The 25,248-nt window shown below is 37.8% G+C and overlaps 3 protein-coding genes across 3 annotated transcripts in view; 1 reads left to right on the forward strand and 2 right to left on the reverse strand.

Annotated features, from left to right (window-relative positions):
- LOC134752816 (probable chitinase 2) overlaps positions 1–25,248 on the forward strand; it is a 483,068-nt gene that overhangs the window by 44,511 nt on the left and 413,309 nt on the right. The gene's annotated exons all lie outside the window — the stretch shown is intronic.
- Positions 655–18,131, reverse strand: LOC134752599 (zinc finger protein 658-like). Its single transcript, XM_063688268.1, has 6 exons — positions 18,032–18,131; positions 17,076–17,375; positions 15,599–15,835; positions 14,846–15,205; positions 833–1,554; positions 655–714 (listed from the first exon to the last, which is right to left on the reverse strand). Exons 1-6 carry the CDS (start codon positions 18,129–18,131, stop codon positions 655–657), a joined length of 1,779 nt encoding a protein of 592 aa, XP_063544338.1.
- Positions 1,639–7,256, reverse strand: LOC134752567 (uncharacterized). Its single transcript, XM_063688236.1, has 5 exons — positions 7,157–7,256; positions 6,035–6,394; positions 5,257–5,517; positions 1,703–1,866; positions 1,639–1,653 (listed from the first exon to the last, which is right to left on the reverse strand). Exons 1-5 carry the CDS (start codon positions 7,254–7,256, stop codon positions 1,639–1,641), a joined length of 900 nt encoding a protein of 299 aa, XP_063544306.1.

Below are 25,248 nucleotides of genomic sequence, written 5' to 3' on the forward strand. Positions count from 1 at the left end.
GCGGTAGTAAAGCGATTTTCGAAAAAACCAGGCCGAGTAGCCAACACGCCAATCGCTAACGCTCAATAGCGATCGAAACGCAACTGTCACTGTCGCACTTATATGGAAGAGTGACAGAGAGACACAAAGCGTTTCGTTGTCGAAGCGATAGCGATTGTCACCTTGGCTTTGGCTAGGCCGGCAGGCCTTCACACGGGCGTTCTCGGGCCACACCTCTACCGAAAGACATCTGTCGTACAGTTCTCCCGGGACTCCAATCTTGTACGATTTGTAAGCCCATTTAGGCTTGAGCTCCTGAACCGTGCAAGTTTTTTCGGGACATATTGATTTTAAATAATCACGAATTTCTCCGCGCCCGAAATCATATTCCATAGATGTATATATTTCTGGGACTCTACCGCCTTTAGTAACGTGACTTCGGGTCCTGCAGTACAACGCAGAGAGGAGAAAAGTTTATTAGCGGGTCTGGCCTCCTTGCCCTTGACAGTGACTGCGGCTGGGCTTTCGGTTTCTGTAGGAGTGGTATCTATTTCTCCATCTGTAGGAGCCGTAGGAGGCACTCGTCCGCACCACACTACTGTCCCGGGATGTTACCTGAGACGCCTCAGCCTCCCCAACTTCGTCCCGCAGATTAAATGGCTACAGCCTCATTCCTCACAGCTTCAGAAGACTTTTGCTTTCTCCGCGTTTTACGTCTCCGTTTTGTCTTTGGCACTGGTAATAAATGAACGGTACGAATGTGTGTCCCTACATAGCTATTGCTCAAAAACCGCTTGTTACATACGTAACAGGAAAACGGCTTGTGTCTATCAGGATGTGTTAATTCATGTACCCTGCAGCTTAACTGATCCGTGAACCGTTTGGTGCATATTTTGCATGTGTATGGTTTTTCGCCACTATGAACCCGCGTATAAGTTTTTAAAGGACACGGAGTTACAAATTGTTTTGTGCATACGTCACACCAATATGGTCTTATTATGTCGGTGTAATTCTCTGTATGAATTTTTAAATAAGTAGCAGTTCTAAATTGTTTTTTACATACGTCACACAAATATGATCTAAAGCCGCTGTGAATTCGTATATGTGCATTCAGCCGACTATTAGATATGAAACTCTTTCCACATATCTTGCATGTGTATGGTTTTTCGCCACTATGAAGCCGTGTATGAGTTTTTAAATCAGTCGTAGTTCTAAATCGTTTTTTACATACGTCACACAAATATGGTCTTATGTCACCATGAATCCGTGTATGAATTTTTAAATGAGTCGCATTTCTAAATCGTTTTTCACATACGTCACACGCAAATGGTCTTATGTCCGTGTGAATTATTAAATGTCTATGCAACATATGTCTAGTTAGGAAACGCTTTCCACATGTTTCGCAACAGTATGATTTCTCTCCTATGTTATTGCATTTAAAGTCCTCAGAGTTTGACTGTGTTGAGTGCGTTTTAATATGATGCTTTAAGCTATTTTTTCGCTTAAATATTTTACCGCAAATGTCACACTCATAAGTATGAATTTCTGAATTTTCATACAATTGTTTAGTGCGAGCTACGTGACTATCAGGACTCGCTTGTGTATGGTGTGTGGTAGGCATATGGATATGAATCATGATATGTTTCTTTAAATCGGCTATCAGTGCAAATCTTTCTCCGCAAAGATCACATGTTGGTTTCTCATAGTCAACTCTAGTGTGTACTTCCTTTGTGTCAGATTCCGTTTCAGTTTGAGTTATGTATTGGGTGTCGTTGCCGGCTAGAGCCTCGTGGTGTTGGAGGCGTTCGAGGCGCACGCAGCAGTCCCGAATAGCGTATTTGCGGCACAAGGCACGCTCCTGCTCTTGCGTCCATTGAACAGCAAATTCTGAAACATTGTTAAGACCACATAGATGGTTTCAACGAATTATCACGTTGACTAAGTAGTCTAAAATACTTGCAGTCAGTAAATTACATCGGTAGGTAAATTAAAATAACTAAAGAAACCTTTCTTTGCTATACCGCCTAATAATATGTAACAGACATCGGCGACTTTACAGATGTTGAAGTTGTTGTGGACGCACCAAAAGTAAAAAATAAGGAAATAAGAAGAATGAGAGTTTTTGGTCTAGTCCGGATGGGTATCTACTCTAAAATTGCAACCCGTTTCGCCAACAGCTGACTTTTAAATAAGTATAGTAGTATAGGTGTAGTTTGTAATAAGTATTTTAGGTAAGATTTAAAAAAAAAAATTGTAATTGTTCTATAGTCTTATGTAACGTATGTATGTTTGTAAGCATGTTTGATACTTAGATACTTTATTAGTTGTGTATCCAATTGTTACTTCTGTGTATCTTCCTATTTTTAGGCAGTGCCGAACAAGCCCTGTTTCTACTTGTTATCAATATCAGTATGTTATAATTAATGGAACTATAGGTCTTATTGTATATCTGCAAGTTTAAACTTTTCTGTATATGACTGTTTGTTTCCTAAATAAATAAATAAAAAAAAAAAAAAAAGTATAGTATCCACTTATACCTGTCAAATGGTCAATGTATTCGTGTTTCTATAGGGTACCTAATGATAGTAATGATTCTCCGAATAATTTTTAGCAGATTATTGATTCGCAGACAACGATTCGCCAAACATCGGTTCACAGAGTGATTTATTTGTAGATGTAACTTTTGGTAGACTAACGTTACGCAGACTCTTGGTTCACATACAGTTCAATTCGCTTCTGTGTAAATTAGCAGAACTATTATTGGACGATTTTCATTTGGCAGAGTAATCTTTTCGTTTAAGCAATGTTTAGTCGAATAACGTTTCACATTTTATACATCGTTATTTTCGAAATAAAAACTTCTTACAAAAAAAACCGGCTAAGTGCGAGTCGGCCTCGCGCACCGAGGGTTCCGTACATTACATAATTTTAACAATGTATTTTTTATGTGAAACGTAAGTGAAAGGTAAATTGCAGTTTACGATTTATGACGTATAAAAAAAACTACTTGCTACATCTCGTTCAAACCAATTTTCGGTGGAAGTTTGCATGGTAATGTACATCATATATTCTTTACAGTTTTATCATTCTCTTATTTTAGAAGTTACAGGTGAGGGGGAGGTGACACATTTTACCACTTTGGAAGTGTCTCTCGTGCAAACTATTCAGTTAAGAAAAAAATTATATTAAAAACCTTAATATCATTTTTGAAGACCTATCCATCCCACACGTATAGGATTGATAAAAAAAATTTTTTGAGTTTCAGTTCCAAGTATGGGGAACCCCCAAAATTTATTGTTTTTTTTTCTATTTTTGTGTGAAATCTTAATGCGGTTCCCAGAATACATCTACTTACCAAGTTTTAACAGTATAGTTCTTATAGTTTCAGAGAAAAGTGGCTGTGACATACGGACCGACAGACAGACATGACGAATCTATAAGGGTTCCGTTTTTTGCCATTTGGCTACGGAACCCTAAAAACCGACTACAAAAAGGATGAAATAAATATAGTCCTTTTTGAAGTATATGCGTTAAGTATATGTATAAAAAGTAAGTAACGAAGACGTTAGCGAATATGTAGTACCAAACTCGTGGTAAGGCTACAGTTGCACTATATCAAATTGGTGGTTATCGGGAGGAAATGCTTTAGTTACTTTAGAAAACAACGAAATCACTATACACGTGCCTTTAAAATTTGAAAGTTCCCTCAATTCCTCATGGTTCCCATCATCAGATCAAAACCAGATTAATATGGGACCACCTTGAAGGTACCTCCTTTTAAACAGAAACAAAAAAAAAAACAAATCGAACCACGGGTCTCGGAGTAATCGGTGAACATACTTAAAAACCGGACAAGTGCGAGTCGGACTCGCCCACCGAGGGTTCCGTACTTTTTAGTATTTGTTGTATACAATATAGGTTTTAATTTTATGGTAATTTCTGTTAGTGAACATAAGTAGACAATTAAATGTATCAAAACCATCTTTATTAGACTCAAACTAAAAGTTATTGTGTAGGTTAGTCATGTCCTAGTCTAGCCATAATTAAGAGAGAAGTTCATATGCATCAATATTAATGCCAAATGAACATTCGACCTATTGTGTTTCGACCAATGGTTTCTCGGGTAATTATGACAGTTTCCAAATTATTAAAATTTTTATATTAAAGGAAAAAATGGAAAAAGTTACACTTCCGGCAGGATTTGAACCCGCAACCTCCGCAATCCGTGCGTTGCTCTTAACCAATTGAGCTACGGAAGCCTACAAAAACCTTGCAAATCTTTCCATTCCTTCCCTTATGTATTTTCGGAGTATCGCTCGCAGACGTATCTGCATGTTAAAAATTGATTTTAGTATGGGTTAGCACATTGTTACTGGTGAATTCTCAATGCAACTTGAGACTCCGGTGCCGTTAAAAAGATGTAATCGTCTTACGGTAGATGTCGCTTTACGCCACCGCAAAGGCGTGTATACATAAGGGAAGGAATGGAAAGATTTGCAAGGTTCTGGTAGGCTTCCGTAGCTCAATTGGTTAAGAGCAACGCACGGATTGCGGAGGTTGCGGGTTCAAATCCTGGAGTATCGCTCGCAGACGTATCTGCATGTTAAAAAATTGATTCCAAATGATTATTCTACGAATAGTAAATATGCGTATCAATTGTTCTGCTTATTGACTACTCTTGCAAACGACTATTATTATTAGAGTTTTGAATGATTCACGGTTAGTTTCACTAGACTTATATTGACCGGGATATAGACCGTGATTACCTCGCTCACAAATAATACAAAAGGTAATCACGGTCTATATCCCGGTCAATATAAGTCTAGTGAGACTATTATTATTATTATTATTTGCGTAATGAGATTCTGCCAATCGTTACTCGGCGAAAGAACCCGTCGGCGAATCGTTGTCGGCGAAACAAAAATCGGCGTATTTTTTTCAGCATAGCAATAGGGCACTATGCCAACTATACTATACTATGCTATATATTTCTATAGGTATGTGGGAACACACTACACATACATCGATCCGATTCCGCTGCTTGGAAAGAAGACACGACGAGTCCGACGAAGATGCTGCAGGATATTCCAACTGTCCTTCTCAGGACAATCCAAACTGCTCTTATCAGAGCAATTTCATGTTTCTCCGCCTAACCGCGGAGTATGTCAATCGCACCGTTTCTCCGCCTCAGCACACGGTGTCAATCGATGTATGTGTAGTGTGTTCCCACAGGTACTATGTTGCTACTTAATACTGCGTCCTCAGATTTTGACTCACCATAACTGTACCCTCTGCCTTCCTGCTCCGCGCTTGAAGGCCTGTAGATATGATCCATGACATGTTTCAATAAATCTGACTTTAGGCTGAAGCTTTCACCACAAAGATCACACATCGGTTCTTTCTCTCTAGCATATAAGTTGTCAGTATCAGATTCCGTGTCAGTACGAGTTGTGTCTTGGCGGCGCTTGGCGCGAGCCTCAACGTGTGGGAGGTGTTCGAGTGTCACGCAGCAATCTCGGAGCACAGAGCTAACCCGACCTAGTAACAATGGACATTAAAATATAGTCTTACAAACCAATTACTCAGTAGATACGGCGCGAAATTCGACCAACTTTTACATTTTTCAAATACATGTATGGCCATTTTTTTGGGCTGTCCCATACAAACGCATATTATTTCGTGTATTAGAATTATTTTCGGCGTTTAAAGCCGATGATAAAGAATCTTCTGGGTTTATTTTTAATCATTTGTCACAGGAAAATAAACTCCTATGCCGACAAATCTACAGAAAATTTGCGTTTGGGCGGGACAAAGAGTAGGCAACTTCATGGAATCCTCCAAATTTGTTTACGTCCAGAGCTTACTGGCTAAGTACACTTGTATCCATAATTAAAAAGTGTCTGGCAGTTGCGAGCATGTATTTCGTGAGAATACCGCGTTAAAGTTTAAATCTTATACTTTTAATGACTTAAAGTTGCTATTATTTCACTTTAGTTTTCCAAATCATGGATATCAATATAGTGAGCACATCATTATAAAACAATACAGAACTTACCATGAACTACGAGAGTTACATCAGGTCGATATTGACACTCCTGTCCCAGAACAAGCTCATCCTTGACATCATGGTCTTTGTACAGGCCGGCCAGCATGGCTATCTCGCTCACACCACACTCACTGCTGGAGCATGAGGCTGTCTGTGAGGGCACCAACTCTGGCTGCGCAACCTCATCCTTCACTCCATGGTTGTCCAGCCCGGCCAGCATGGCTGCCTCACTCACACCACACTCACTGCCGGAGCATGAGGGATCGTCCTTGACTTTATATACACACTCCATCTCTTGCCTGCCACACTCTGCCTCCTTCAGACTGTCTAAATAATGTCCATTCTGTGCTTCGTTTTTGATGTATACGGCTAAATAAATAAAAGATTTATTAAATCAATTTAATACAGACAAATGCAAAATGGAATGATGAGCCTTGCATGTAGACTATTTTCAAAAATAAAACATATCATATTAAGCTCTGCATGCAATTTCGTCCGTGAAGATTTTTTTAAATTACCCCCACATGTTGTCCCATAACACATTAACTGCCAGCATTCACTCTCATCATAAAGTAACTCATACAAAATCATGTCCTCTGGCAGTAAACGGGTTAGTTTTATTCTAAATTGCAATCCTATGTGAAAAAGAAGTCAAACCTAACCATAACACAAAATGATCAATTTTAATAACAAAACTTCCATGAGACTGTGGTCCCTACCCCTAGCTAGTGTATATTCATATTCATATTCATATTTATTTATTTATTGCATCCATGGTACACAGGTGTTACATATATAATAGTTTCACATGGGCCCTGGTAGGGCAAGGCAATTATCTTAAATCTAAAGATTAATTTGTATAAAAGCCCGGAGGCGCAGAGGGAGGGCAGCCCCGCCGCCCTGATGCTTCCCGCAGCGCCGGAGCCACCACGGAGTCCACCTCATTCTCCCGCCCTGCAGTGTGGATGCACCTTACCATAGACCAACACTCTTGAGTAGCTGACGGATCGTTCCTAGAGGGTAAATGCACAAAAGATCCCTATGGGTCGAAGTGTATCCCCGAAAGCCATAAGTAAGTTATCTAATGTAACCATGGTGCTCCTCACCATAGACCAACAATTGGCGACTCACCTCGCGGCGCGCCGGGCGGCAGGTGCTCGGGCTCCGCTTCTGGCTCGGCGGGCTCTACCTTCACGCGCACTAACACAGATAATCCGCTCGAACCTTCCATTCTACTCATACAACAGGTGAACTTTTAATAGTAACAACCACGCAAAATAGGCACATTTGGATGTCGATTTGCGGAAAATGCCCAGCATAACTAATAATAACAACGAACTATATAATATTTTGTGAAAAGTATGAATAAATTATAAAATTAATAGCTTTCTGGAAAATTACTATTGTATTAAATCAAAGATATCATTAATTAATTTCATATTCAATATGTAAGAATATTCACGTATATTATCAATAACCTCAAACACAAAATATCATATATTTTTTTATTATATTCGTCCTTCTGGACAGGCTAAGACCATAGGCCATACTGCCTCTTCTTCTTCTTCTTCTTCTTTTAAAATTATGGCTTCAGCCCAGTGGGACTATTTCGCCAGTATCAAGGTATTGAGAGGTTTACAAACGACAAAAATTGTACGGTTGTACAAGACAGTGTACGGTGATTTGTTAGCTCTTGTAAACAATCAGATAACCATAGCTTCTTTAACCTCTCCTTGAACGACGCAAGCGATTGCGCCTGTCTGAGCGAAACTGGCAGCTCATTCCACAGCTTCACTGAACGCACTGCGAAGGACTTGTTGTATCCACGAGATTTGTGAGAGGGGTTGGCAAGCTCTCACCACAGTTTACAGTTGATGAAAATTATAATAAATTCAATAATAAATTAACTATGTTACTAAACAAATGTATCCCAAAAAAGGTAATTAAATTTAAAGTTAACTCTAAAAGACAATGGCTAACACAAGGAATTAAGAAATCTTGCCTACATAAAAGATTATTAAAGAACATTATCGTCCAAACAAATGACCCGATATTAATTAAATTCTCTGAAACGTATGCAAAAACATTAAAGCAAAGTGTCATGATAGCTAAAAAAAATTATAATCAGAAGAGAATAAATATGTCAAATAATAAAATCATAACTGTGTGGAAAATCATAAAAGAACAGGCAAAAAAACCCCAACTACAATCAAAATGTAAAAAAAATGTTTCGATTAAAATAGACGGCAAACAAATAGACGCACCACTAACCGTAGCAAACACTTTTAATGATTATTTTACTTCTATAGGGCTTAATATGAACAATAACCAACCTTGTGGTCGCCCGGTACTTAATCCCACTTGCAACACCCTTTTTCTATCACCTATAGAAGTTGAAAAAAGCATTAAAAAAATAAAAAATAAGTACAGCTTTGGTATAGACGAAATTTCACCATCGCTAGTTAAAAAATGTGCCAACGAACTTATCCTACCCCTGACATTTTTAATCAATCAATCCTTCTCAACAGGAAAATTCCCCGACGCCTTGAAAATAGCGATTGTTAAACCAGTTCCAAAATCGGGAGACTTGACTGACCCTGGCCAATACCGGCCCATCGCTCTGTTGCCGACGATTTCAAAAATCTTTGAAATGGTAATGGCTAAACGCCTGTCAGCTTTCTGTGATAAATACGAGATATTCGACGATAGTCAATTTGGTTTCAGGAAGAAAAGGTGTACAATATTAACTATTAATAAAGTTATGCATGAAATTATTGGCGTTATTGACAGTAATAGATATGCATTTGGGCTTTTACTTGATATGAGCAAAGCCTATGACCGAGTACAACATAATATTCTCCTAAATAAATTGTATGGCATAGGAATCCGTGGAACAACTCATGACTGGTTCAAATCATACTTGACAAACAGAATACAGTATGTAGAAATAGAATATTTTAACAAAACAACTAACTCTTTTAAAAACATTTTCACAAAAAAGACAAATCACAGGTTCTATTCCTCAGGGCAGTGTTTTAGGCTGCATCCTATTCTTAATCTACATTAACGATCTGGCAAAAATAATAAATACCGAATATACAAAATGTTTCCTATATGCCGATGATATATCTATAGTATTCTCTTGTTCAAACAGTAACAATCTAACTCATAAGTTAAATAATATTTTTGATACCGTAATTCAATGGCTCAGCGATCATAATCTACAACTAAACCTAAAAAAGACAAATTTAATTCAATTTCGACCCCATCAACGAACCCCATTAAATTTTGATTTCACTTACCTTTCAACCAATAAAGCACTGCAATCTCCTCGGCATAGTCATTGACGAGAATATCAATTGGAAAATGCATATAGATAAAATTAGCTTGAAAATATCATGCTTTGCTTATGCCCTCAGAAATATTAAAAAAACCACAGGGTTAAAAACGGCTCTTAGTGCTTATCATGCATTTACCCAGACATGGCTCCAATACGGGATCAATTTGTGGGGTAATAGCACAAATAGTGCAGATTTATTCATATTACAAAAAAGGTGTATTAGAATATTAAGTAATATAAAAAACCAAGAAAGCTGCCGACCGTACTTTAAAAAATTTAATATTTTAACTCTACCATCCCTCTATATATTAGAAACATGTAAATTTGTAAGAAAACATCCTGACCTATATTTAAAAGCTAAAGATCGTCATAATACTTGTACCTTAAATTTAAGACACCAAAATAAAATAGCCCTTCCCGCCAGTAACTTACAAATAAGTAATAAGAGCCCCTATAATATGTCAATAAGAATTTTCAATAGTCTCCCAAAGGAAATAGCGGGAGAGCAAAAATATGATAAATTTGTTAACTGCTTGAAAAATTATTTAACGAGTAATTGTTTTTATTCTATACAAGAATATTTTGATTGTAATAAATACCATAAATAGACATATAAGTAATACATAGCTTAGATAGGTATAACTTTTGTGTAATGTTATCTCTGTGTTTAATTTACATATGTATTAGTTTAGAGTAGATAGATAAAATTGCAATACCCTTACAGGGTGTCATGTTGTGATACATTATCGATTAAGAACATCTGTAATTTTACCAATGTGAAAGCAATAAATATATTATTATTATTATATTTCCATTGTTTTACTATATACCTCTTGTACTGATCAAGAATGTTAGAAATTAGAAATAATAACAATTATTCTGTATTCTAAACTTAACGGGATATTCACTTGTAAATACTAAAACCCGGCCAAGTGTGAGTCGGACTCGCGTTCCAAGGGTTCCGTACATTACACAATTTAAACAATGTGTTTTTTATGTGAAACGTGAGTAAAGTGTCATTAAAAAACCCGTAGGGGTCGGATCAAAAACTAAGTAATTAAGTCCGACTCACGCTTGACTGCAATTTCTAATAGGTTTTCCTGTAATCTATAGGTAAAGATCTATTTTGTGTATTTTTTTCAAAATTTTAGATCTACTAAAGTTAGTAAAAGTTTCGGAGTTAAAGGGGGGGGGGGTCATTTTTTGCCTATTTTCTTGAATAACTTCTAAATTTATATCCTAAAATTATTAAAAAAAAATGAGATAGCTAGACTTTACAAGAAGCACGTGGACTACCGGCCGTTGACTCCAAGATGGTGGTTAAACGCGCTTCAAAATTAATTCTCCATTCACTGCACACTACCACATTAGTTTACTGTATAATAAGCTATCGATATTACACTTTAAACAATATTAATAAGCAAAAAACAAAGTAATTAATCACGATGCTAACTATCAAGATGGCGCTCGAACCGGAAGTCTCAAACTGCCTCTTCTTCAGTAAAATTAAATCACAAAATATCAATGTCAACAAGTCAATCTTTTTTTTTTTGTTATTACGAGCATTGGCAACTTGGCCAACAGCAACTATCATAAATTTAAAATTGATTATCAAATTGGAGATTGACATACCTCGCTCTCACTTATGGGTGTGGCGCACCGAGGCTGCGGTACGGTAGTCTCTTTCGCTATAAAGCGCTTCAATCTTGTAGTGTATGGCAGACCTTATACAATCGATTGGTGTTCCATAAGTTGTTCTTGTCTGTGGTATTTTCATTTGTAAAAAAGCATAGCTGTTTTACTGAAGAGGCAGTATGGCCTATGGTGTTAGCCTGTCCAGAAGGACGAATATATAAAAAAAAAGCATAGCTGTCATCATGGAGACTATATAAAGGAGCCAAATCTCTATGTATTTTATGAAACGTGTTTATCAAAAAACAGTAATTAGGCGGCGCCACCATACACCGAAATACTACCAAAAACAACCTACGTAATTTGGTCGGGTTATTTGTCGGTCACTTTTGCAACAATTCTGCCATAAGAGATTGGCATCCTTTTTATACCATCCATAGCTGTCATCATGGAGTCTTGTATTGTACAGTCTGTTAAACAATCGTCAAACAATTTTGTCTCGACTACTTCAAGAGTATCGTCACCAAGCATGATAAGTTATATGATCCATACCTTAGCGAGAACCACGGTCCTTTTTACTGTTCAGTCATTCCAAAAAGTTGACAGGTACTGTTAAATTTTGTTAGCAGATCTTGGAGTCCATGTTCTGTGTTGCATCGTCTGCATATAGGAATTCTCTGGCCAACAGAGGCATCTGTTTTTCTTTGTTTTACGTTTTCTGTATTTATTTTTTTCTTGGGTAGAAGAATGAAACACAATTTAAGTAAGAATTTTAAATATTTCATTGCATAATGTACAACCTTACTAACTATGATAATTACTAGAAAACAAATTAAATTATTTTCTATGTTATAATTTGATTTCATCCTTGATCAGGGGGCCTAGCCAAGATAACAAACGTTTGAAGAGAAACGACACGCGCGTTACTATTGTATTATGTTTGAGTTGCTCGATGTGTTAGAATCGTTCGCCGCGGCAACAAATTATTTTTCCACTTTATCCATTCACTTATAATAAACTTGCTTATTCTCAGCTTTCTCACTAGTAGTTGTCGCCGAAATCATTTCCAACACATCGGCCCTCGTAAAAACTCATATAAATTATCCAGAGTAGGATTTTCCGCTAAGCTATTTCTATACTCTTCCCACTTTGTGCAAGTGGCAGTATCCAATTTACTTGCAAATATAAATATAAATAATATAATAAGTGTGTCCCAGTTATCCGTTTTTCTCCTAAACTACTTCAAGCTCTCAAATGTTTCGAAACATGATCAATTAGAAAACGCAAACACTTATCAGACTCCCTTCCTAGCAAAGACACATTAAAAAAACCGACCAAGTGCGAGTTGGACTCGCGCACCGAGGGTTCCGTACTTTTTAGTATTTGTTGTTATAGCGGCAACAGAAATACATCATCTGTGAAAATTTCAACTGTCTAGCTATCACGGTTCATGAGATACAGCCTGGTGACAGACAGACAGACGGACAGCGGAGTCTTAGTAATAGGGTCCTGTTTGTACCCTTTCGGTACGGAACCCTAAAAAGTGACTTAAGGTGAGTATGAATTAACTGGCGCTTGTTATCAAATCAATCGCAGACGAGTTTCCAAGCAGCGGTATAATTAACGGCTGATATTTCTAATGATTGGATAATAGACACTGCGCTTCCTAATAAGGATGCTTTTAAATATTAAAAGTTACAAATATCACTGAGATTATCATTGTTTATTTATTTAAACTTTATTGCACAAACAAAGAGAAATGTACAAATGGCGGACTTAATGCCAAAAGGCATTCTCTACCAGTCAACCATTTTTTTTTTTTTTTTTAATCTGGTTTTTATGGAGGCTTTGGACACTCTAGGTGAACATGTCAGCCTCATGGGTGCTATCATAGTTCCCTACTCAAGGGAGAGGTCAATAAAGTGGTAAACACTGATTGCTTTGTCCGATATAGGTTCTGCCAACCAACAATTGATCTGTCCATTGTGCATGGAGCCCAGACTACCAAAAATTCTTTTTCTGAAGTCCGAATTCCGGACGCATTCCAACAACACGTGAGACAAGTCATCAGTCTTCTGACAGTTTGCACACAGTACCAGTCAACCATAGACACATAAATGGTGGTGCAGGAGAGATTCATAAATTATAACGAGAAATTTAACCAAAATGTCAAATATTATATATTTTTGTAAACAATTGATATGTAAACATCGCGAATCTAACCATTTGTTGATAGACCCATCAAAGCTAGGCAGACGTATGGACCGTATGGCCGGTAGCCGTACACCACCCGCGTCCGCCCCACTACCTAGGGATATAGCTGAAGACACTGACTGTATAGTCTGGTGGCACATTTAAGAATAAAATAAATAAACAAAAATAAATTCGGAAGCTCATAAACAATACAAAAGGTAATCACGGTCTATGGGATATAGTCAATATAAGTCTAGTGAAACTAACCGTGAATCATTCAAAATTTCATTTTAGAATACCTTGAGGCAGGCCTATTAACTTCATATCTGGCTTGGGAGCTGTAACAGCCGCCCTTGCATTCATTTTGGTGTCCCATTTCGGGAACCGGCCCTTTTCCGCTTCATTTGGTTGCCCATGGCGGGGATACAGGATTTGTTTGCTTCATGAATGGCGCCTATGTGCTTGTTTAAACTAGTTTTATGTGTATACCGCTTGTTACATCTTGCAGTGTTTCACAGTCAGTTTATGCTTCTTTAGGTAACGTTTTCTTGTAAATGACTTGTCACAAACATCGCAGTAATGTTTAAATCTAGTGTGTATTCGTTGGTGACCTTCTAAATTAGTTTTTCGCGCAAACCACTTGTTACATGTGTCACAGGTAAACCGCTATTCTCCAGTATGTGTTAATTCATGTCGCATTAAGTGTGACTGTTGCGTGAACCGTTTGTTGCATATTTTGCATGTGTATGGTTTCTCTCCAATACGAACCCGTGTATGATTTATTAAGTTAGACACAGTTCTAAATCGTTTTTTACATACGTCACACGAATGTGGTTTTATGTCACTATGAATCAGTGTATGTAATTTTAAACAATTAGCAGTTATAAATCGTCTTTTACATACGTCACACGAATATGGTCTAAAGCCGGTGTGAATTCGTATATGTTTATTTCGGTAACCTTTCGTTGGGAAACCCTTTCCACATAACTTGCATGTGTATGGTTTTTCACAACTATGAACCCATGTATGAATTTTCAAACTATTCGCAGTCCTAAATCGTGTTTTACATACGTCACACAAATATGGTCTTATGTCACCATGAATCATTGTATGAAGTTTTAAACAATACGCGGTTCTAAATCGTTTTCCACATACGTCACACGAATATGGTCTTATGTCACTATGAATCCGTGTATGTTTTGTTAAAGTACTCAAAGTTTTAAATCGTTTTTTACATGCGTCACACGAATGTGGTCTTGCGTCACTATGAATCTGTATATGCAGTTTTAAACAACTAGCAGTTTTAAATTGTTTTTTACATACGTAACACGAATATGGTCTTGAGTCCGTGTGAATTCGTAAATGTCCATTCAACTGGCCTCTAGTTGGGAAACGCTTTCCACATGTTTTGCAGCAGTATGATTTCTCTCCTATGTTATTGCATTTATAGTCTTTAAACTTTGACTGTGTTGAGTGCGTCTTAATATGATGCTTTAAGCTATTTTTCCGCTGAAATTTTTTACCGCAAATATCACACTCATAAGTATGAATTTCAGAATTTTCATACATTTGTTTAGTGCGAGCTACATACAAATGGATCAGAACATGTTTCATTAAATTTGAGTCCAGAGCAAATTTCTCGCCACAATATTCACATGTAGGTTCATTCTCACAGTCAATATCGATGTTTTTCTCTTCAGTATCTGATTCCCTATTAGGACTCGCTTGTGTATGGTGTGTGGTAGGCATATGGATATGAATCATGATGTGTTTCTTTAAATCGGCTATCAGTGCAAAACTTTCTCCGCAAAGATCACATGTTGGTTTCTCATAGTCAACTCTAGTGTGTACTTCCTTTGTATCAGATTCCGTGTCAGTTTGAGTTATGTATTGGGTGTCGTTGCCGGCGAGAGCCTCGTGGTGTTGGAGGTGTTCGAGGCGCACGCAGCAGTCCCGAATAGCGTATTTGCGGCACAAGGCACGCTCCTGCTCTTGCGTCCAGTGAACAGCAAATTCTGAAACATTGTTAAGACCACATAGATGGTTTCAACGAATTATCACGTTGACTAGGTAGTCTAAAATACTTGCAGTCAGTAAATTACATCGGTAGGTAAATTAAAATAACTAAAGAAACCTTTCTTTGCTATACCGCCTAATAATATGTAACAGACATCGGCGACAGATGTTGAAGTTGTTGTGGACGCACCAAAAGTAAAAAATAAGGAAATAAGAAGAACGAGAGGTTTTGGTCTAGTCCAGATGGATATCTACTTTAAAATTGCAACCCGTTCCGCCAACACCTGACTTTAAGCATAGTATCCACTTATACCGGTCAAATTGACAATGTATTCGTGTTTCTATAGGTACTACGTTGCTACTTATTACTGCGTCCTCAGATTTTGACTCACCATAACTGTACCCTCTGCCTTCCTGCTCCGCGCTTGAAGGCCTGTGGATATGATCCATGACATGTTTCAATAAATCGGACTTTAGGCTGAAGCTTTCACCACAAAGATCACACATCAGTTCTTTCTCTCTAGCGTATAAGTTGTCTGTATCAGATTCCGTGTCATTATGAGTTGTGTCAACGTGTGGGAGGTGTTCGAGCGTCAAGCAGCATTCTCGAAGTACAGATCTAACTTGACCTGGTAACAATGGACATTAAGATATAGTCTTACAAACCAATTAGTCAGTAGATACGGCGCGAAATTCGACCAATTTTAACATTTTTCAAATACTTATGTGGCTATTTTCCACGGGCTGTCCCGTACAAACGCATATTATTTCGTGTATTAGAATTTTTTCGGCGTTTAAAGCCGATGATAAAGAATCTTTTGGGTTTATTTTTGATCATTTATCACAGGAAAATAAACTCCTATGCCTGTAAATCCACAGAAAATTTGCGTTTGGGCGGGACAACGGTAGACAACTTCATGGAATGCTCCAAATTTGTTTTCGTCTAGAGCTTACTGGCTAAGTACACTTGTATCCATAATTAAAAAGAGTCCGGCAGTTGCGAGCATGTATTTCGTGAGAATACCGTGTTACAGTTTAAATCTTATACTTTTAATGACTTAAAGTTACTATTATTCCAAGTCCAAGCCCGACATCCGTGTAAAGAACTTTTTAAACAAAATGGCATCATGACACACTTCTCCCTATACATATTCCAAATAATAATGTTTGTGAGAAATAATTTACATAAGTTCAAATGTATCGAGGTTACGGGTAAACAACTCCGATCTACAGGGAGACTACGCACAGTGCCGCGTCGCATGGCACTTTCAGTCAAAAATCCGAGGGTGAAACGTTTTATGAGCGTCTACCTACAACGTTGCGAACAGAACCATCTGACGAAGCATTTGAACGCCAATTGAGATCCTTTTTATTGGATAATCCATTATATTCTGTAAAAGAATATATGGAAATGACGTCTAATATTATCAATAGATTTAATTAATTATATGATATGATATTGCTTACCTATTCTTATATTGTAATGCATTGTACTATAATTTGACGACCATTACGAGATACCTAGGTATAACTAGCCATATTGACATCTTTTTCGTAACCATGCTATTATTGACATCGTATATTTAATTCCCAACATTTATTTGACTTTGTGATGAATTTTTATCTGTATTGACATTTGTATATAATAAGTGGCGATCATAATATAAATTCGTATAGATTAAGTTAAAATAATTTATAATGTAATTTAATATTATGAAATAAATAAATCTAAATCTATTTCACTTTAGTTTTCCAAATCATGGATATCAATGTAGTGTGCACTTCATTATAAAACAATACAGAACTTACCATGAACTACGAGAGTTACATCAGGTCGATATTGACACTCCTGTCCCAGAACAAGCTCACCCTTGACATCATGGTCTGTGTACAGGCCGGCCAGCATGGCTGCCTCGCTCACACCACACTCACTGCCGGAGCATGAGGCTGTCTGTGAGGGAACCAACTCTGGCTGCGCAACCTCATCCTTCACGCCATGGTTGTCCAGCCCGGCTAGCATGGCTGCCTCACTCACACCACACTCACTGCCGGAGCATGAGGGATCGTCCTTGATTTTATATACACACTCCATCTCTTGCCTGCCACACTCTGCCTCCTTCAGACTGTCTAAATAATGTCCATTCTGTGCTTCTTTTTTGATGTGTACGGCTAAATAAAAAAAAAGATTTTTTTAATCAATTTCATACAGACAAATGCAAAATGGAATGGTGAGTTTTAAGTGTAGACTATTTTCAAAAATAAAACATATGATATTAAGCTCTGCCTGAAATTTCGTTAAATTACCCCCACATCTTGTCCAATAACACATTAACTGTCAGCATTCACTCTCATCATAAAGTAACTCATACAAAATCATGTCCTCTGACAGTAAACGGGTTAATACTTTTATACTAAATTGCAATCCAATGTGAAAAAGAAGAAGTCAAACCTAACCATAACACGAAGTGATCAATTTTAATAACAAAACTTCCATGAGACTGTGGTCCCTACCCCTAGCTAGAGTGTATATAAAAGCCCGGAGGCGCAGAGGGAGGGCAGTCCCGCCGCCCTGGTGCTTCCCGCAGCGCCGGAGCCACCACGGAGTCCAACTCATTCTCCCCCCCTCTGCATTACAATCTTTGGCACTGTTATAACCTTAAATTATAACCATGAATAATTCAGAAATCAAGCATCTCCGCGGGGGGAAAGTTGGAGGGGGGGGGTTGCCCCCTCCCGACCTTCTATTAAGGCGATTTATTTTAAGATTTTTAACGTTAGCTGCAGTGTGGATGCACCTTACCATAGACCAACACTCGGCGACTCACCTCGCGGCGCGCCGGGCGGCAGGTGCTCGGGCTCCGCTTCTGGCTCGGCGGGCTCCACCTTCACGCGCACTAACACAGATAATCCGCTGGAACCTTCCATTCTACTCATACAACAGGTCAACTTTTAATAGTAACAACGAACTAATGCGATGATTGGTTTTATGAATAAATGATTATGATCTAATTAGTAATATAATATTTTGTGAAAAGTATGAATAAATTATAAAAAATAGCTTTCTGGAAAATTGCTATCGTATTAAATCCAAGATATCATTAATTAATCTCATATTCAATGGATGTAAGTATATTATCAACATAACCTCAAACACAAAATATCAATGTCAAGTAATTTTTTTTTTATTACGAGCATTGGCAACTTGGCCGTCAGCTCAAACATAAAAGTATGCTTAATTACAATGCCCAGCTTATACCCTCAAACCACAAACAAAATGTCAACCTAAAGGTAGTTCAGACGCGATCGGTTGATTGTTGATTTGATCCACGGATGTAGATTTCATGATTTGATCAGAAAAGAAATTGGCGTCAATCTGCAATTTCATCACCAATTTTAGATTTTGGTAAATTTATATGGTGATATTTGAGCGCCCTAAATAAATTAAAACGTTCCTATATGCGAATACTATCGTAAAGGGCCCTCCACACTCATACGCGAATCACGCAATTCGCGCACGAGTGTGGACTTGTGGAGGGCCCTCAACAAATTGGTATTGTTGCGTCCGCATCTCAATTTATCATTTTTATCGGTAATATCGGCCATAATCTTGTAGCCAAATTGAGTCTACATTAATTTTATATCTTATTCATTCTTTTTACAAAACATCTCTCTCTCTCTCTCTGCCTAGCCTTATCTAATCATAGAATAGAATATTATATATTCATTTGGGGTCGGCTCTCCTAGTCCTTCGCCAGGACGCTCTGTCCCGGTTTGTCTCAGATGTGACATTTGTGGACATTTGCATCTTTCATGTCCTTGTTTATGGTGGTATGGTGGTGTTTTACAAAACATATATTATTAATTTGATTATCGCCTTACTTTATTGTTAAATACTATAAAAAGTTGACGTGTAGTATGAGTAGAATGTCTAGAATGGAAGGTTCCAGCGGATTGTCTGAGTTTGTGCGCGTGAAGGAGGAGCCAGCTGATCCAGAAGCGGAGCCCGAGCGCCTGCCGCCCGGCCCGGCGCGAGGTGAGTCGTCGAATGTTGATGATATGGTGCATCTACAGCTACACTGCAGTTATAATATTTACGTGGATGCAGCTGTAAGATTGCTATGCATCTGTCTCCCCAGATATGTGCAAGTTTGGACTGTTGGCAACCCTGAGCGCGCCCCAAGATTCTACCTGCTGCGCGGCCGGCCAGGTGGTGGTGGCGCCCCTCCACCAGTATAAAAAGCGCTGCGACACCGGCGACCGCCTCTTTTGTGATTTAGACTTCGGCTTCGAAACGTGGCTATTACTGAATGCATTTTGATTTATTGTACATTTATTTTTAATTAAAAAAGTATTAAGGATATTAAACTAGTTTTCTTGAGTAAATTATAGTACTGCTTACATCAGAAGTGGTAAATTATTCACGCAGTATGGGTAGCTCTCGAAGAAGCCGTAAGCGTAAACGTGCTCGTGTTACCAGCAGTTCCAGTAGCTCATCTTACGACAGTGAAAGTACCAGAACTCCGTCACCTCCGCCTCCCAGACGCAAGAAGGCATCGCGCTCGACAAGTAAGGCGAGGGATCATTCGACAAAAAAGGCAAGAAGTGGATCCGAAACTGTGAGTCACACAAATTCTAATACCTTAAATAATATCATACCCGAATTCGACCCGCTTAAAGACGATATTGACGCATGGCTCAGTATTATTAAATCGTATGCAAAGACTTTCAGCTGGTCAGACGAAATAACCCGGTATCAAGCATTAAATAAACTCAAAGGCTCTGCCAAGGTGTGGTACGATTCCCTGTTGCGTACTGATAAACAATGGCCGTCGTGGAGATGGGTTGATTGGCACAACAAGTTATCCGCGAGCTTTAGGATTCAGAGAAATATGTTTGAGTTGTTAAAAGAGGTGGTAGAACAAAAACCGCGCGAAAATCAATCGTTGTATGAATTTTATTTTGATCAAAAGTGTAGAATCGACCGTTTGCGTTTGAACTTTTCTGATCAAGATATTATATCGATTATACTAGGAAATATAGGAGACGGAAATATCGAAACAAACAGCTTCAGCTCATGCGATCAATTAGCTAGCTTCTTGCATAGTCGTACATATAAGATAAAAAAATCTAACTCTAACGTACCTTCAAAGTCGAGTCAATCTCAGTCTACCGTGTCTAATATTTCTACCAAGGTACCCTCGAGTCAAGCTGCGTCGTCACATTCCGGTAGCGTTGATGAAAGCGGATCACATTCACAAACGCGGCGGGTGATTAAATGTTTTACTTGCGGAGGTAATCATAAAAGAAGTCAGTGCGATGTGAAATGCGTTTTTTGCAGTAAAAGGGGTCACATTGAATCTGCCTGTTTCCATAAAAAGGGCTTAAAAACTGAATCAAAGGTAGATAAACAAGAGATTAAATTCGTGTCATCTACGAATGCCCGAGATAAGTTTTTCAAACAGATTGTTCTAGACAATGTGGTTACCCATGACGCATTTATAGATCCAGGGGCTAGTTGTTCTCTTATTTCCAAATCGCTTGCCCAAAAACACAGTTTAAAATACGACCATCTCACATCGCCTGTTTTATTACAGGGGTTTCAAAAGGGTATTACAATAACGGCTAGATATGCGTTAAGTGCAAGTTTAAAACTCGATTCAGTGCATCTAGAAAGTGTTGACTTTTACATTATCGATGAGTTAGAAGGATGCGATATCTTAATAGGAAGGAATGTGACGGAGCGCCCTGACTTAATGTATTCGCGGATTGGCAACGTATTAGAATTTAATTATGCAAAACAATATGACGAGTTTTGTAAGATAATTAACGAAACTGAAATTGACGCCGACTCGAATCACGCTGAATTACTTAGTCTATTTAGTAAGTATAGTGATTGTGTAGCAAGAAATTTAAGTGAATTAGGCAAAGTAAAGAACCATGAAATGACAATAACCGTGACAGATCCGCGTCCTGTACAAAGTAGACCTTTTAGGTCCTCTCCCGCGGATAGACAAATCATTCGGGATATGGTTGAGGAACTACTAGCTAATGAAATCATTTGCAATAGCGATTCTCCTTACGCTTCGCCCGCACTTCTCGTTAATAAGAAAAATGGGGAGAAAAGGCTATGCGTGGATTATCGCGCATTGAATAAAGTAACAGTAACCGATAAGTATCCCATGCCACGCATCGAGGATCTGGTAGATAGGCTTCAGGGTAGCAAGTGTTTCACGAGTCTTGATCTGAAAAGTGGCTACTATCAGATACCTCTAAGTGCCGATTCAGTACCAAAAAGCGCGTTTATTACCGAGGATGGGCACTATAATTTTTTACGTTTACCGTTCGGGTTAGTCAATGCCCCGTCCTGCTTTCAGCAGATGATGAATAAGGTGCTGGGTAATCTGCGCTTTGGCAACGTGATCGTTTATCTCGATGACGTCTATTTGGTAACCCGAACGGTAGACGAAAACCTGAAATTGCTAGAGCAGGTGCTTAAGATATTTCGTGACAATGGTTTAACACTAAATTTAAAGAAATGCCATTTCTTCAAAACAGAAATAGAATTTTTGGGCTATAAAATCAAACCGGATAAGGTGATGCCAAATGATAGTAAATTAGAAGCAGTGAAGTGTTTTCCAACGCCCAGGACTGTGCATCAACTACGTCAGTTTTTGGGGTTAATCAGTTACTTTCGCAAATTTATAAAAAATTGTGCCATGATTTCATCACCCCTAACGAAGTTGCTTAAAAAAGATAGTGCTTGGGCGTGGGAAGAGACACACGAGCGCGCATTTCAGATGTTAAAAGAGAAGTTAATTTCCAATAACGTACTGACAATCTTCGATCCCACGAAAGATCACGTACTGTATACTGATGCGAGTAGGGAGGGTATCGCCGGAATCCTTATACAAATAACGGAAGAAGGTGAAAAACCCGTCCATTATTACAGTAGACAGACCACACAAGACGAAAAACGTTACCACTCATTCGAGTTAGAGTTGCTTGCAATTGTTGCTTCGCTACAAAAATTTAGGTTATATCTGCTAGGATCCCCATTCAAAATTGTGACAGATTGTAACGCGGTTCGATATGCACTCACTAAAAAGGAAATCATTCCTCGGATTGCACGATGGGTTTTATCAACGCAAGAATACTCATTTGAGATACAACTAGGCCGGTCCGCACAGTTCAAAATGTATGAGAAATCTACATTAATTCTCACATTAGAGATTTTTTGAGATGTGATTACCTATGTTACAAATAATATATTTTGAAAAAAATCTCCACAAAATATGTCAATTTGTTTTTATAAATCCAAATTATTACTAAAATAGAGAAATAAACCAAAACATCAATCCCCACACTAGAGATTTTCTAATATGCTGTTCTCAGGCATATACTCATTAAGTATTTATATTTTCTTCCAGCTTGGCACAGAAACCTGCCCCCAATAACTTTCTTGATTAAAATTTTTTTTTTACATAAAAATAACAACTAATGTGTACATAAAAATTACATGTTAATTAAGCTCTTTATATTTACTATATTCTACAAAAAAATCTCTAACGTAAATGAATCCGTTTAATTACTATTAACCATTTTTGTTTCGATTTTTTTTTGTTGCTTATAGAAAATGGACACTCGACTTTTGTTTCACCTTCATAAATCTCTTACTCATGTTAGTGTAATAACAAAAAAAAATCTCACGTATATGTAATATTGTATGGAATACAACCATAATTATTACGACGTCCAAGCTATTTAAATTACCCACGCAGGCACTAACTGACGGGTACTGATTCACTGTGGAGAACGTTTGATCGACTTCCATATCTCCGTCTCACTTCAATGTTCGCGGTAGACGATCGGTCCGCTTGAACTGCCGAGAGTTCGCGATGCGGTCGACCGTTAATTCTCCCATGACTAACTTACCCAGTTTCATCGGTACGCGTAACGATTGTTTACGCATGTTTAATTTTGATTGCGCGCTTACTTAACACACCTCAGGCAAAGCTCCGATAAAACGCGCAATGCGTACATTGCGGCATATATCTCACGTATGTCAGCTATGAGGCTATGACATAGCAATGACAGACAGTGGCAGTTAGTGCCAAATTAGAATACAGACTTTTTTACCAACCATAAAGTTTAGTGCAAAGAGAATTTTAAACTCCTTAGTGAAAACCTCACGGTTTGTACGAAATTGAGCGTTAAGCTATGCTATGCTAATAAAGATGATGGTGTGATTTACGGAAATTAATAATAGATATAATTTATTTTATTGTATAATACATTCCCGTTTCATTTACACCCAATATTATATCTTTTTCCGTAATCAAATGCGTTTATAATTACTGTAACCATCTGTGTAGTGTACCATAATATACGCGATGGTTTGTCCTCCGGGCCCAAAATCGATGATCCCCTTTGATTAAATAATTTTAAATGAACGTCAAAATCCAGACAGGAAATTTGATTATGACATTTACGGCTACTGCCATAGCAGTCGACAGCAATGTCGCGCTTCAATATTGCTGCAGTCGACTGCATTGCTGCAGAAAACGTGAAAAAGGTCATTCAATTCAATGGGTTATGAGATGAAATGACGCAATAATGAAACTTTAGTTAATTAACAATATTATATTAAATCATTATTACATACTATTTTACTCGCAAAAAGGTTTACTACCAACATACTTCTTGGTGCCCAAATGAAATAAATAGTACATTTCGATGCTAGTGCGGAAAGTATGTCATTACTTCACGAGTACCGAGATAGGTATCTTGGCAAGACTCGGGACGAGTGAAGAATGACATTTCCGCACGTGTATCGAACGACGTTTTTTAACACAGTTGCGAAAAAATAATAAAAACAACTAGTGAGGAATAAAAACAACAAGTAAGGAATAAAAACTTGGAAACTTAAAACGCCGCTTAGTAAGAAAAAACGCCTCTTTTTTGACAGGCGTTTCGGCAGCTATTCCTTTAAAGTGATATTTTCCAGAATGAACAATAAATGGGCTACATTGTCCATTTTTTTATTTAGTGCAAATCGCCACACTGTAATTGTAACAGGGAAAATTGTCACAAAAAATTACATAACATTTAAATTTTTAGTAAACAACTCATTTTTTTTGTATGGAAAGGTCTAAGAATTTTTTCAAAAATGAATTCCTCGTTCCTAAATTATACGAAAATGATATATAAGTTGCCCTAGTTGCTAAGAACAGGAAGAAATATAGCATAGATTGGACTTGGGGAGCCGACCCTTTCACCCCCCTTTTGGGGGGCGTTACGATCTCGTGGCTACCGGGCTGAATCAGTTTTATTTGCCCTGAGGAACAATCAATCGTGCCAAGCGGCATCGCCTGAGACAAAAGTGCATACTCAATGCGCTTACTTACCACTATAATTTAATAATCAAATTAATGGGCCCTGGAGGGAAATTCTCTGAAAACCTTAAGTTAGCTCATTTTACTTAAAGGAGACATTCTTTTATTTTTAAAAAGAAACTAAATTGCATTCAAAGGTTTTTAATTTTTTTTTTTCAATTTTGCTTGTCTAAAAATATTCTTGAGTACTAAATATTCGATTTTATGGAAATTTTGTACGACAGACGAGTGTAAGACCTAATGTTTCTTGAAGAAATGTTATCATTAACATTAACTGTATCGACGTGGTATCGACTAGTAGAATAAAATAGGGAGTGTTTATTGTTTGGAATTTTTAGTCGGTTCGATTCCCAGGCGAGACAAGCGAATTTCAAAAAACCTTTGAATGCAGTTTTGTTTCTTTTTAAAAATAAAATGAGCTAACTTAAGGTTTTAAGGCACTTTCCCTTCAGGGCCCATAAAAAAATTCCACACTGTATATTCAGAGCACGTCTTATTCTCAACCTTAGACTAATATAACTTGATCCCAAGTTTCCTTACAATTATACGTAATCGAGGGCCAGGTTCATACTGGTTTCATGTCGCGATGCGCTCGCTGACAAATACCAAGCGGTAAGAATTGCTGACATTTGCGTCTTTTCACTCTCACA

Source organism: Cydia strobilella, chromosome 25 (assembly GCF_947568885.1).
Source record: "Cydia strobilella chromosome 25, ilCydStro3.1, whole genome shotgun sequence".
Classification (NCBI taxonomy): domain Eukaryota; kingdom Metazoa; phylum Arthropoda; class Insecta; order Lepidoptera; family Tortricidae; genus Cydia; species Cydia strobilella.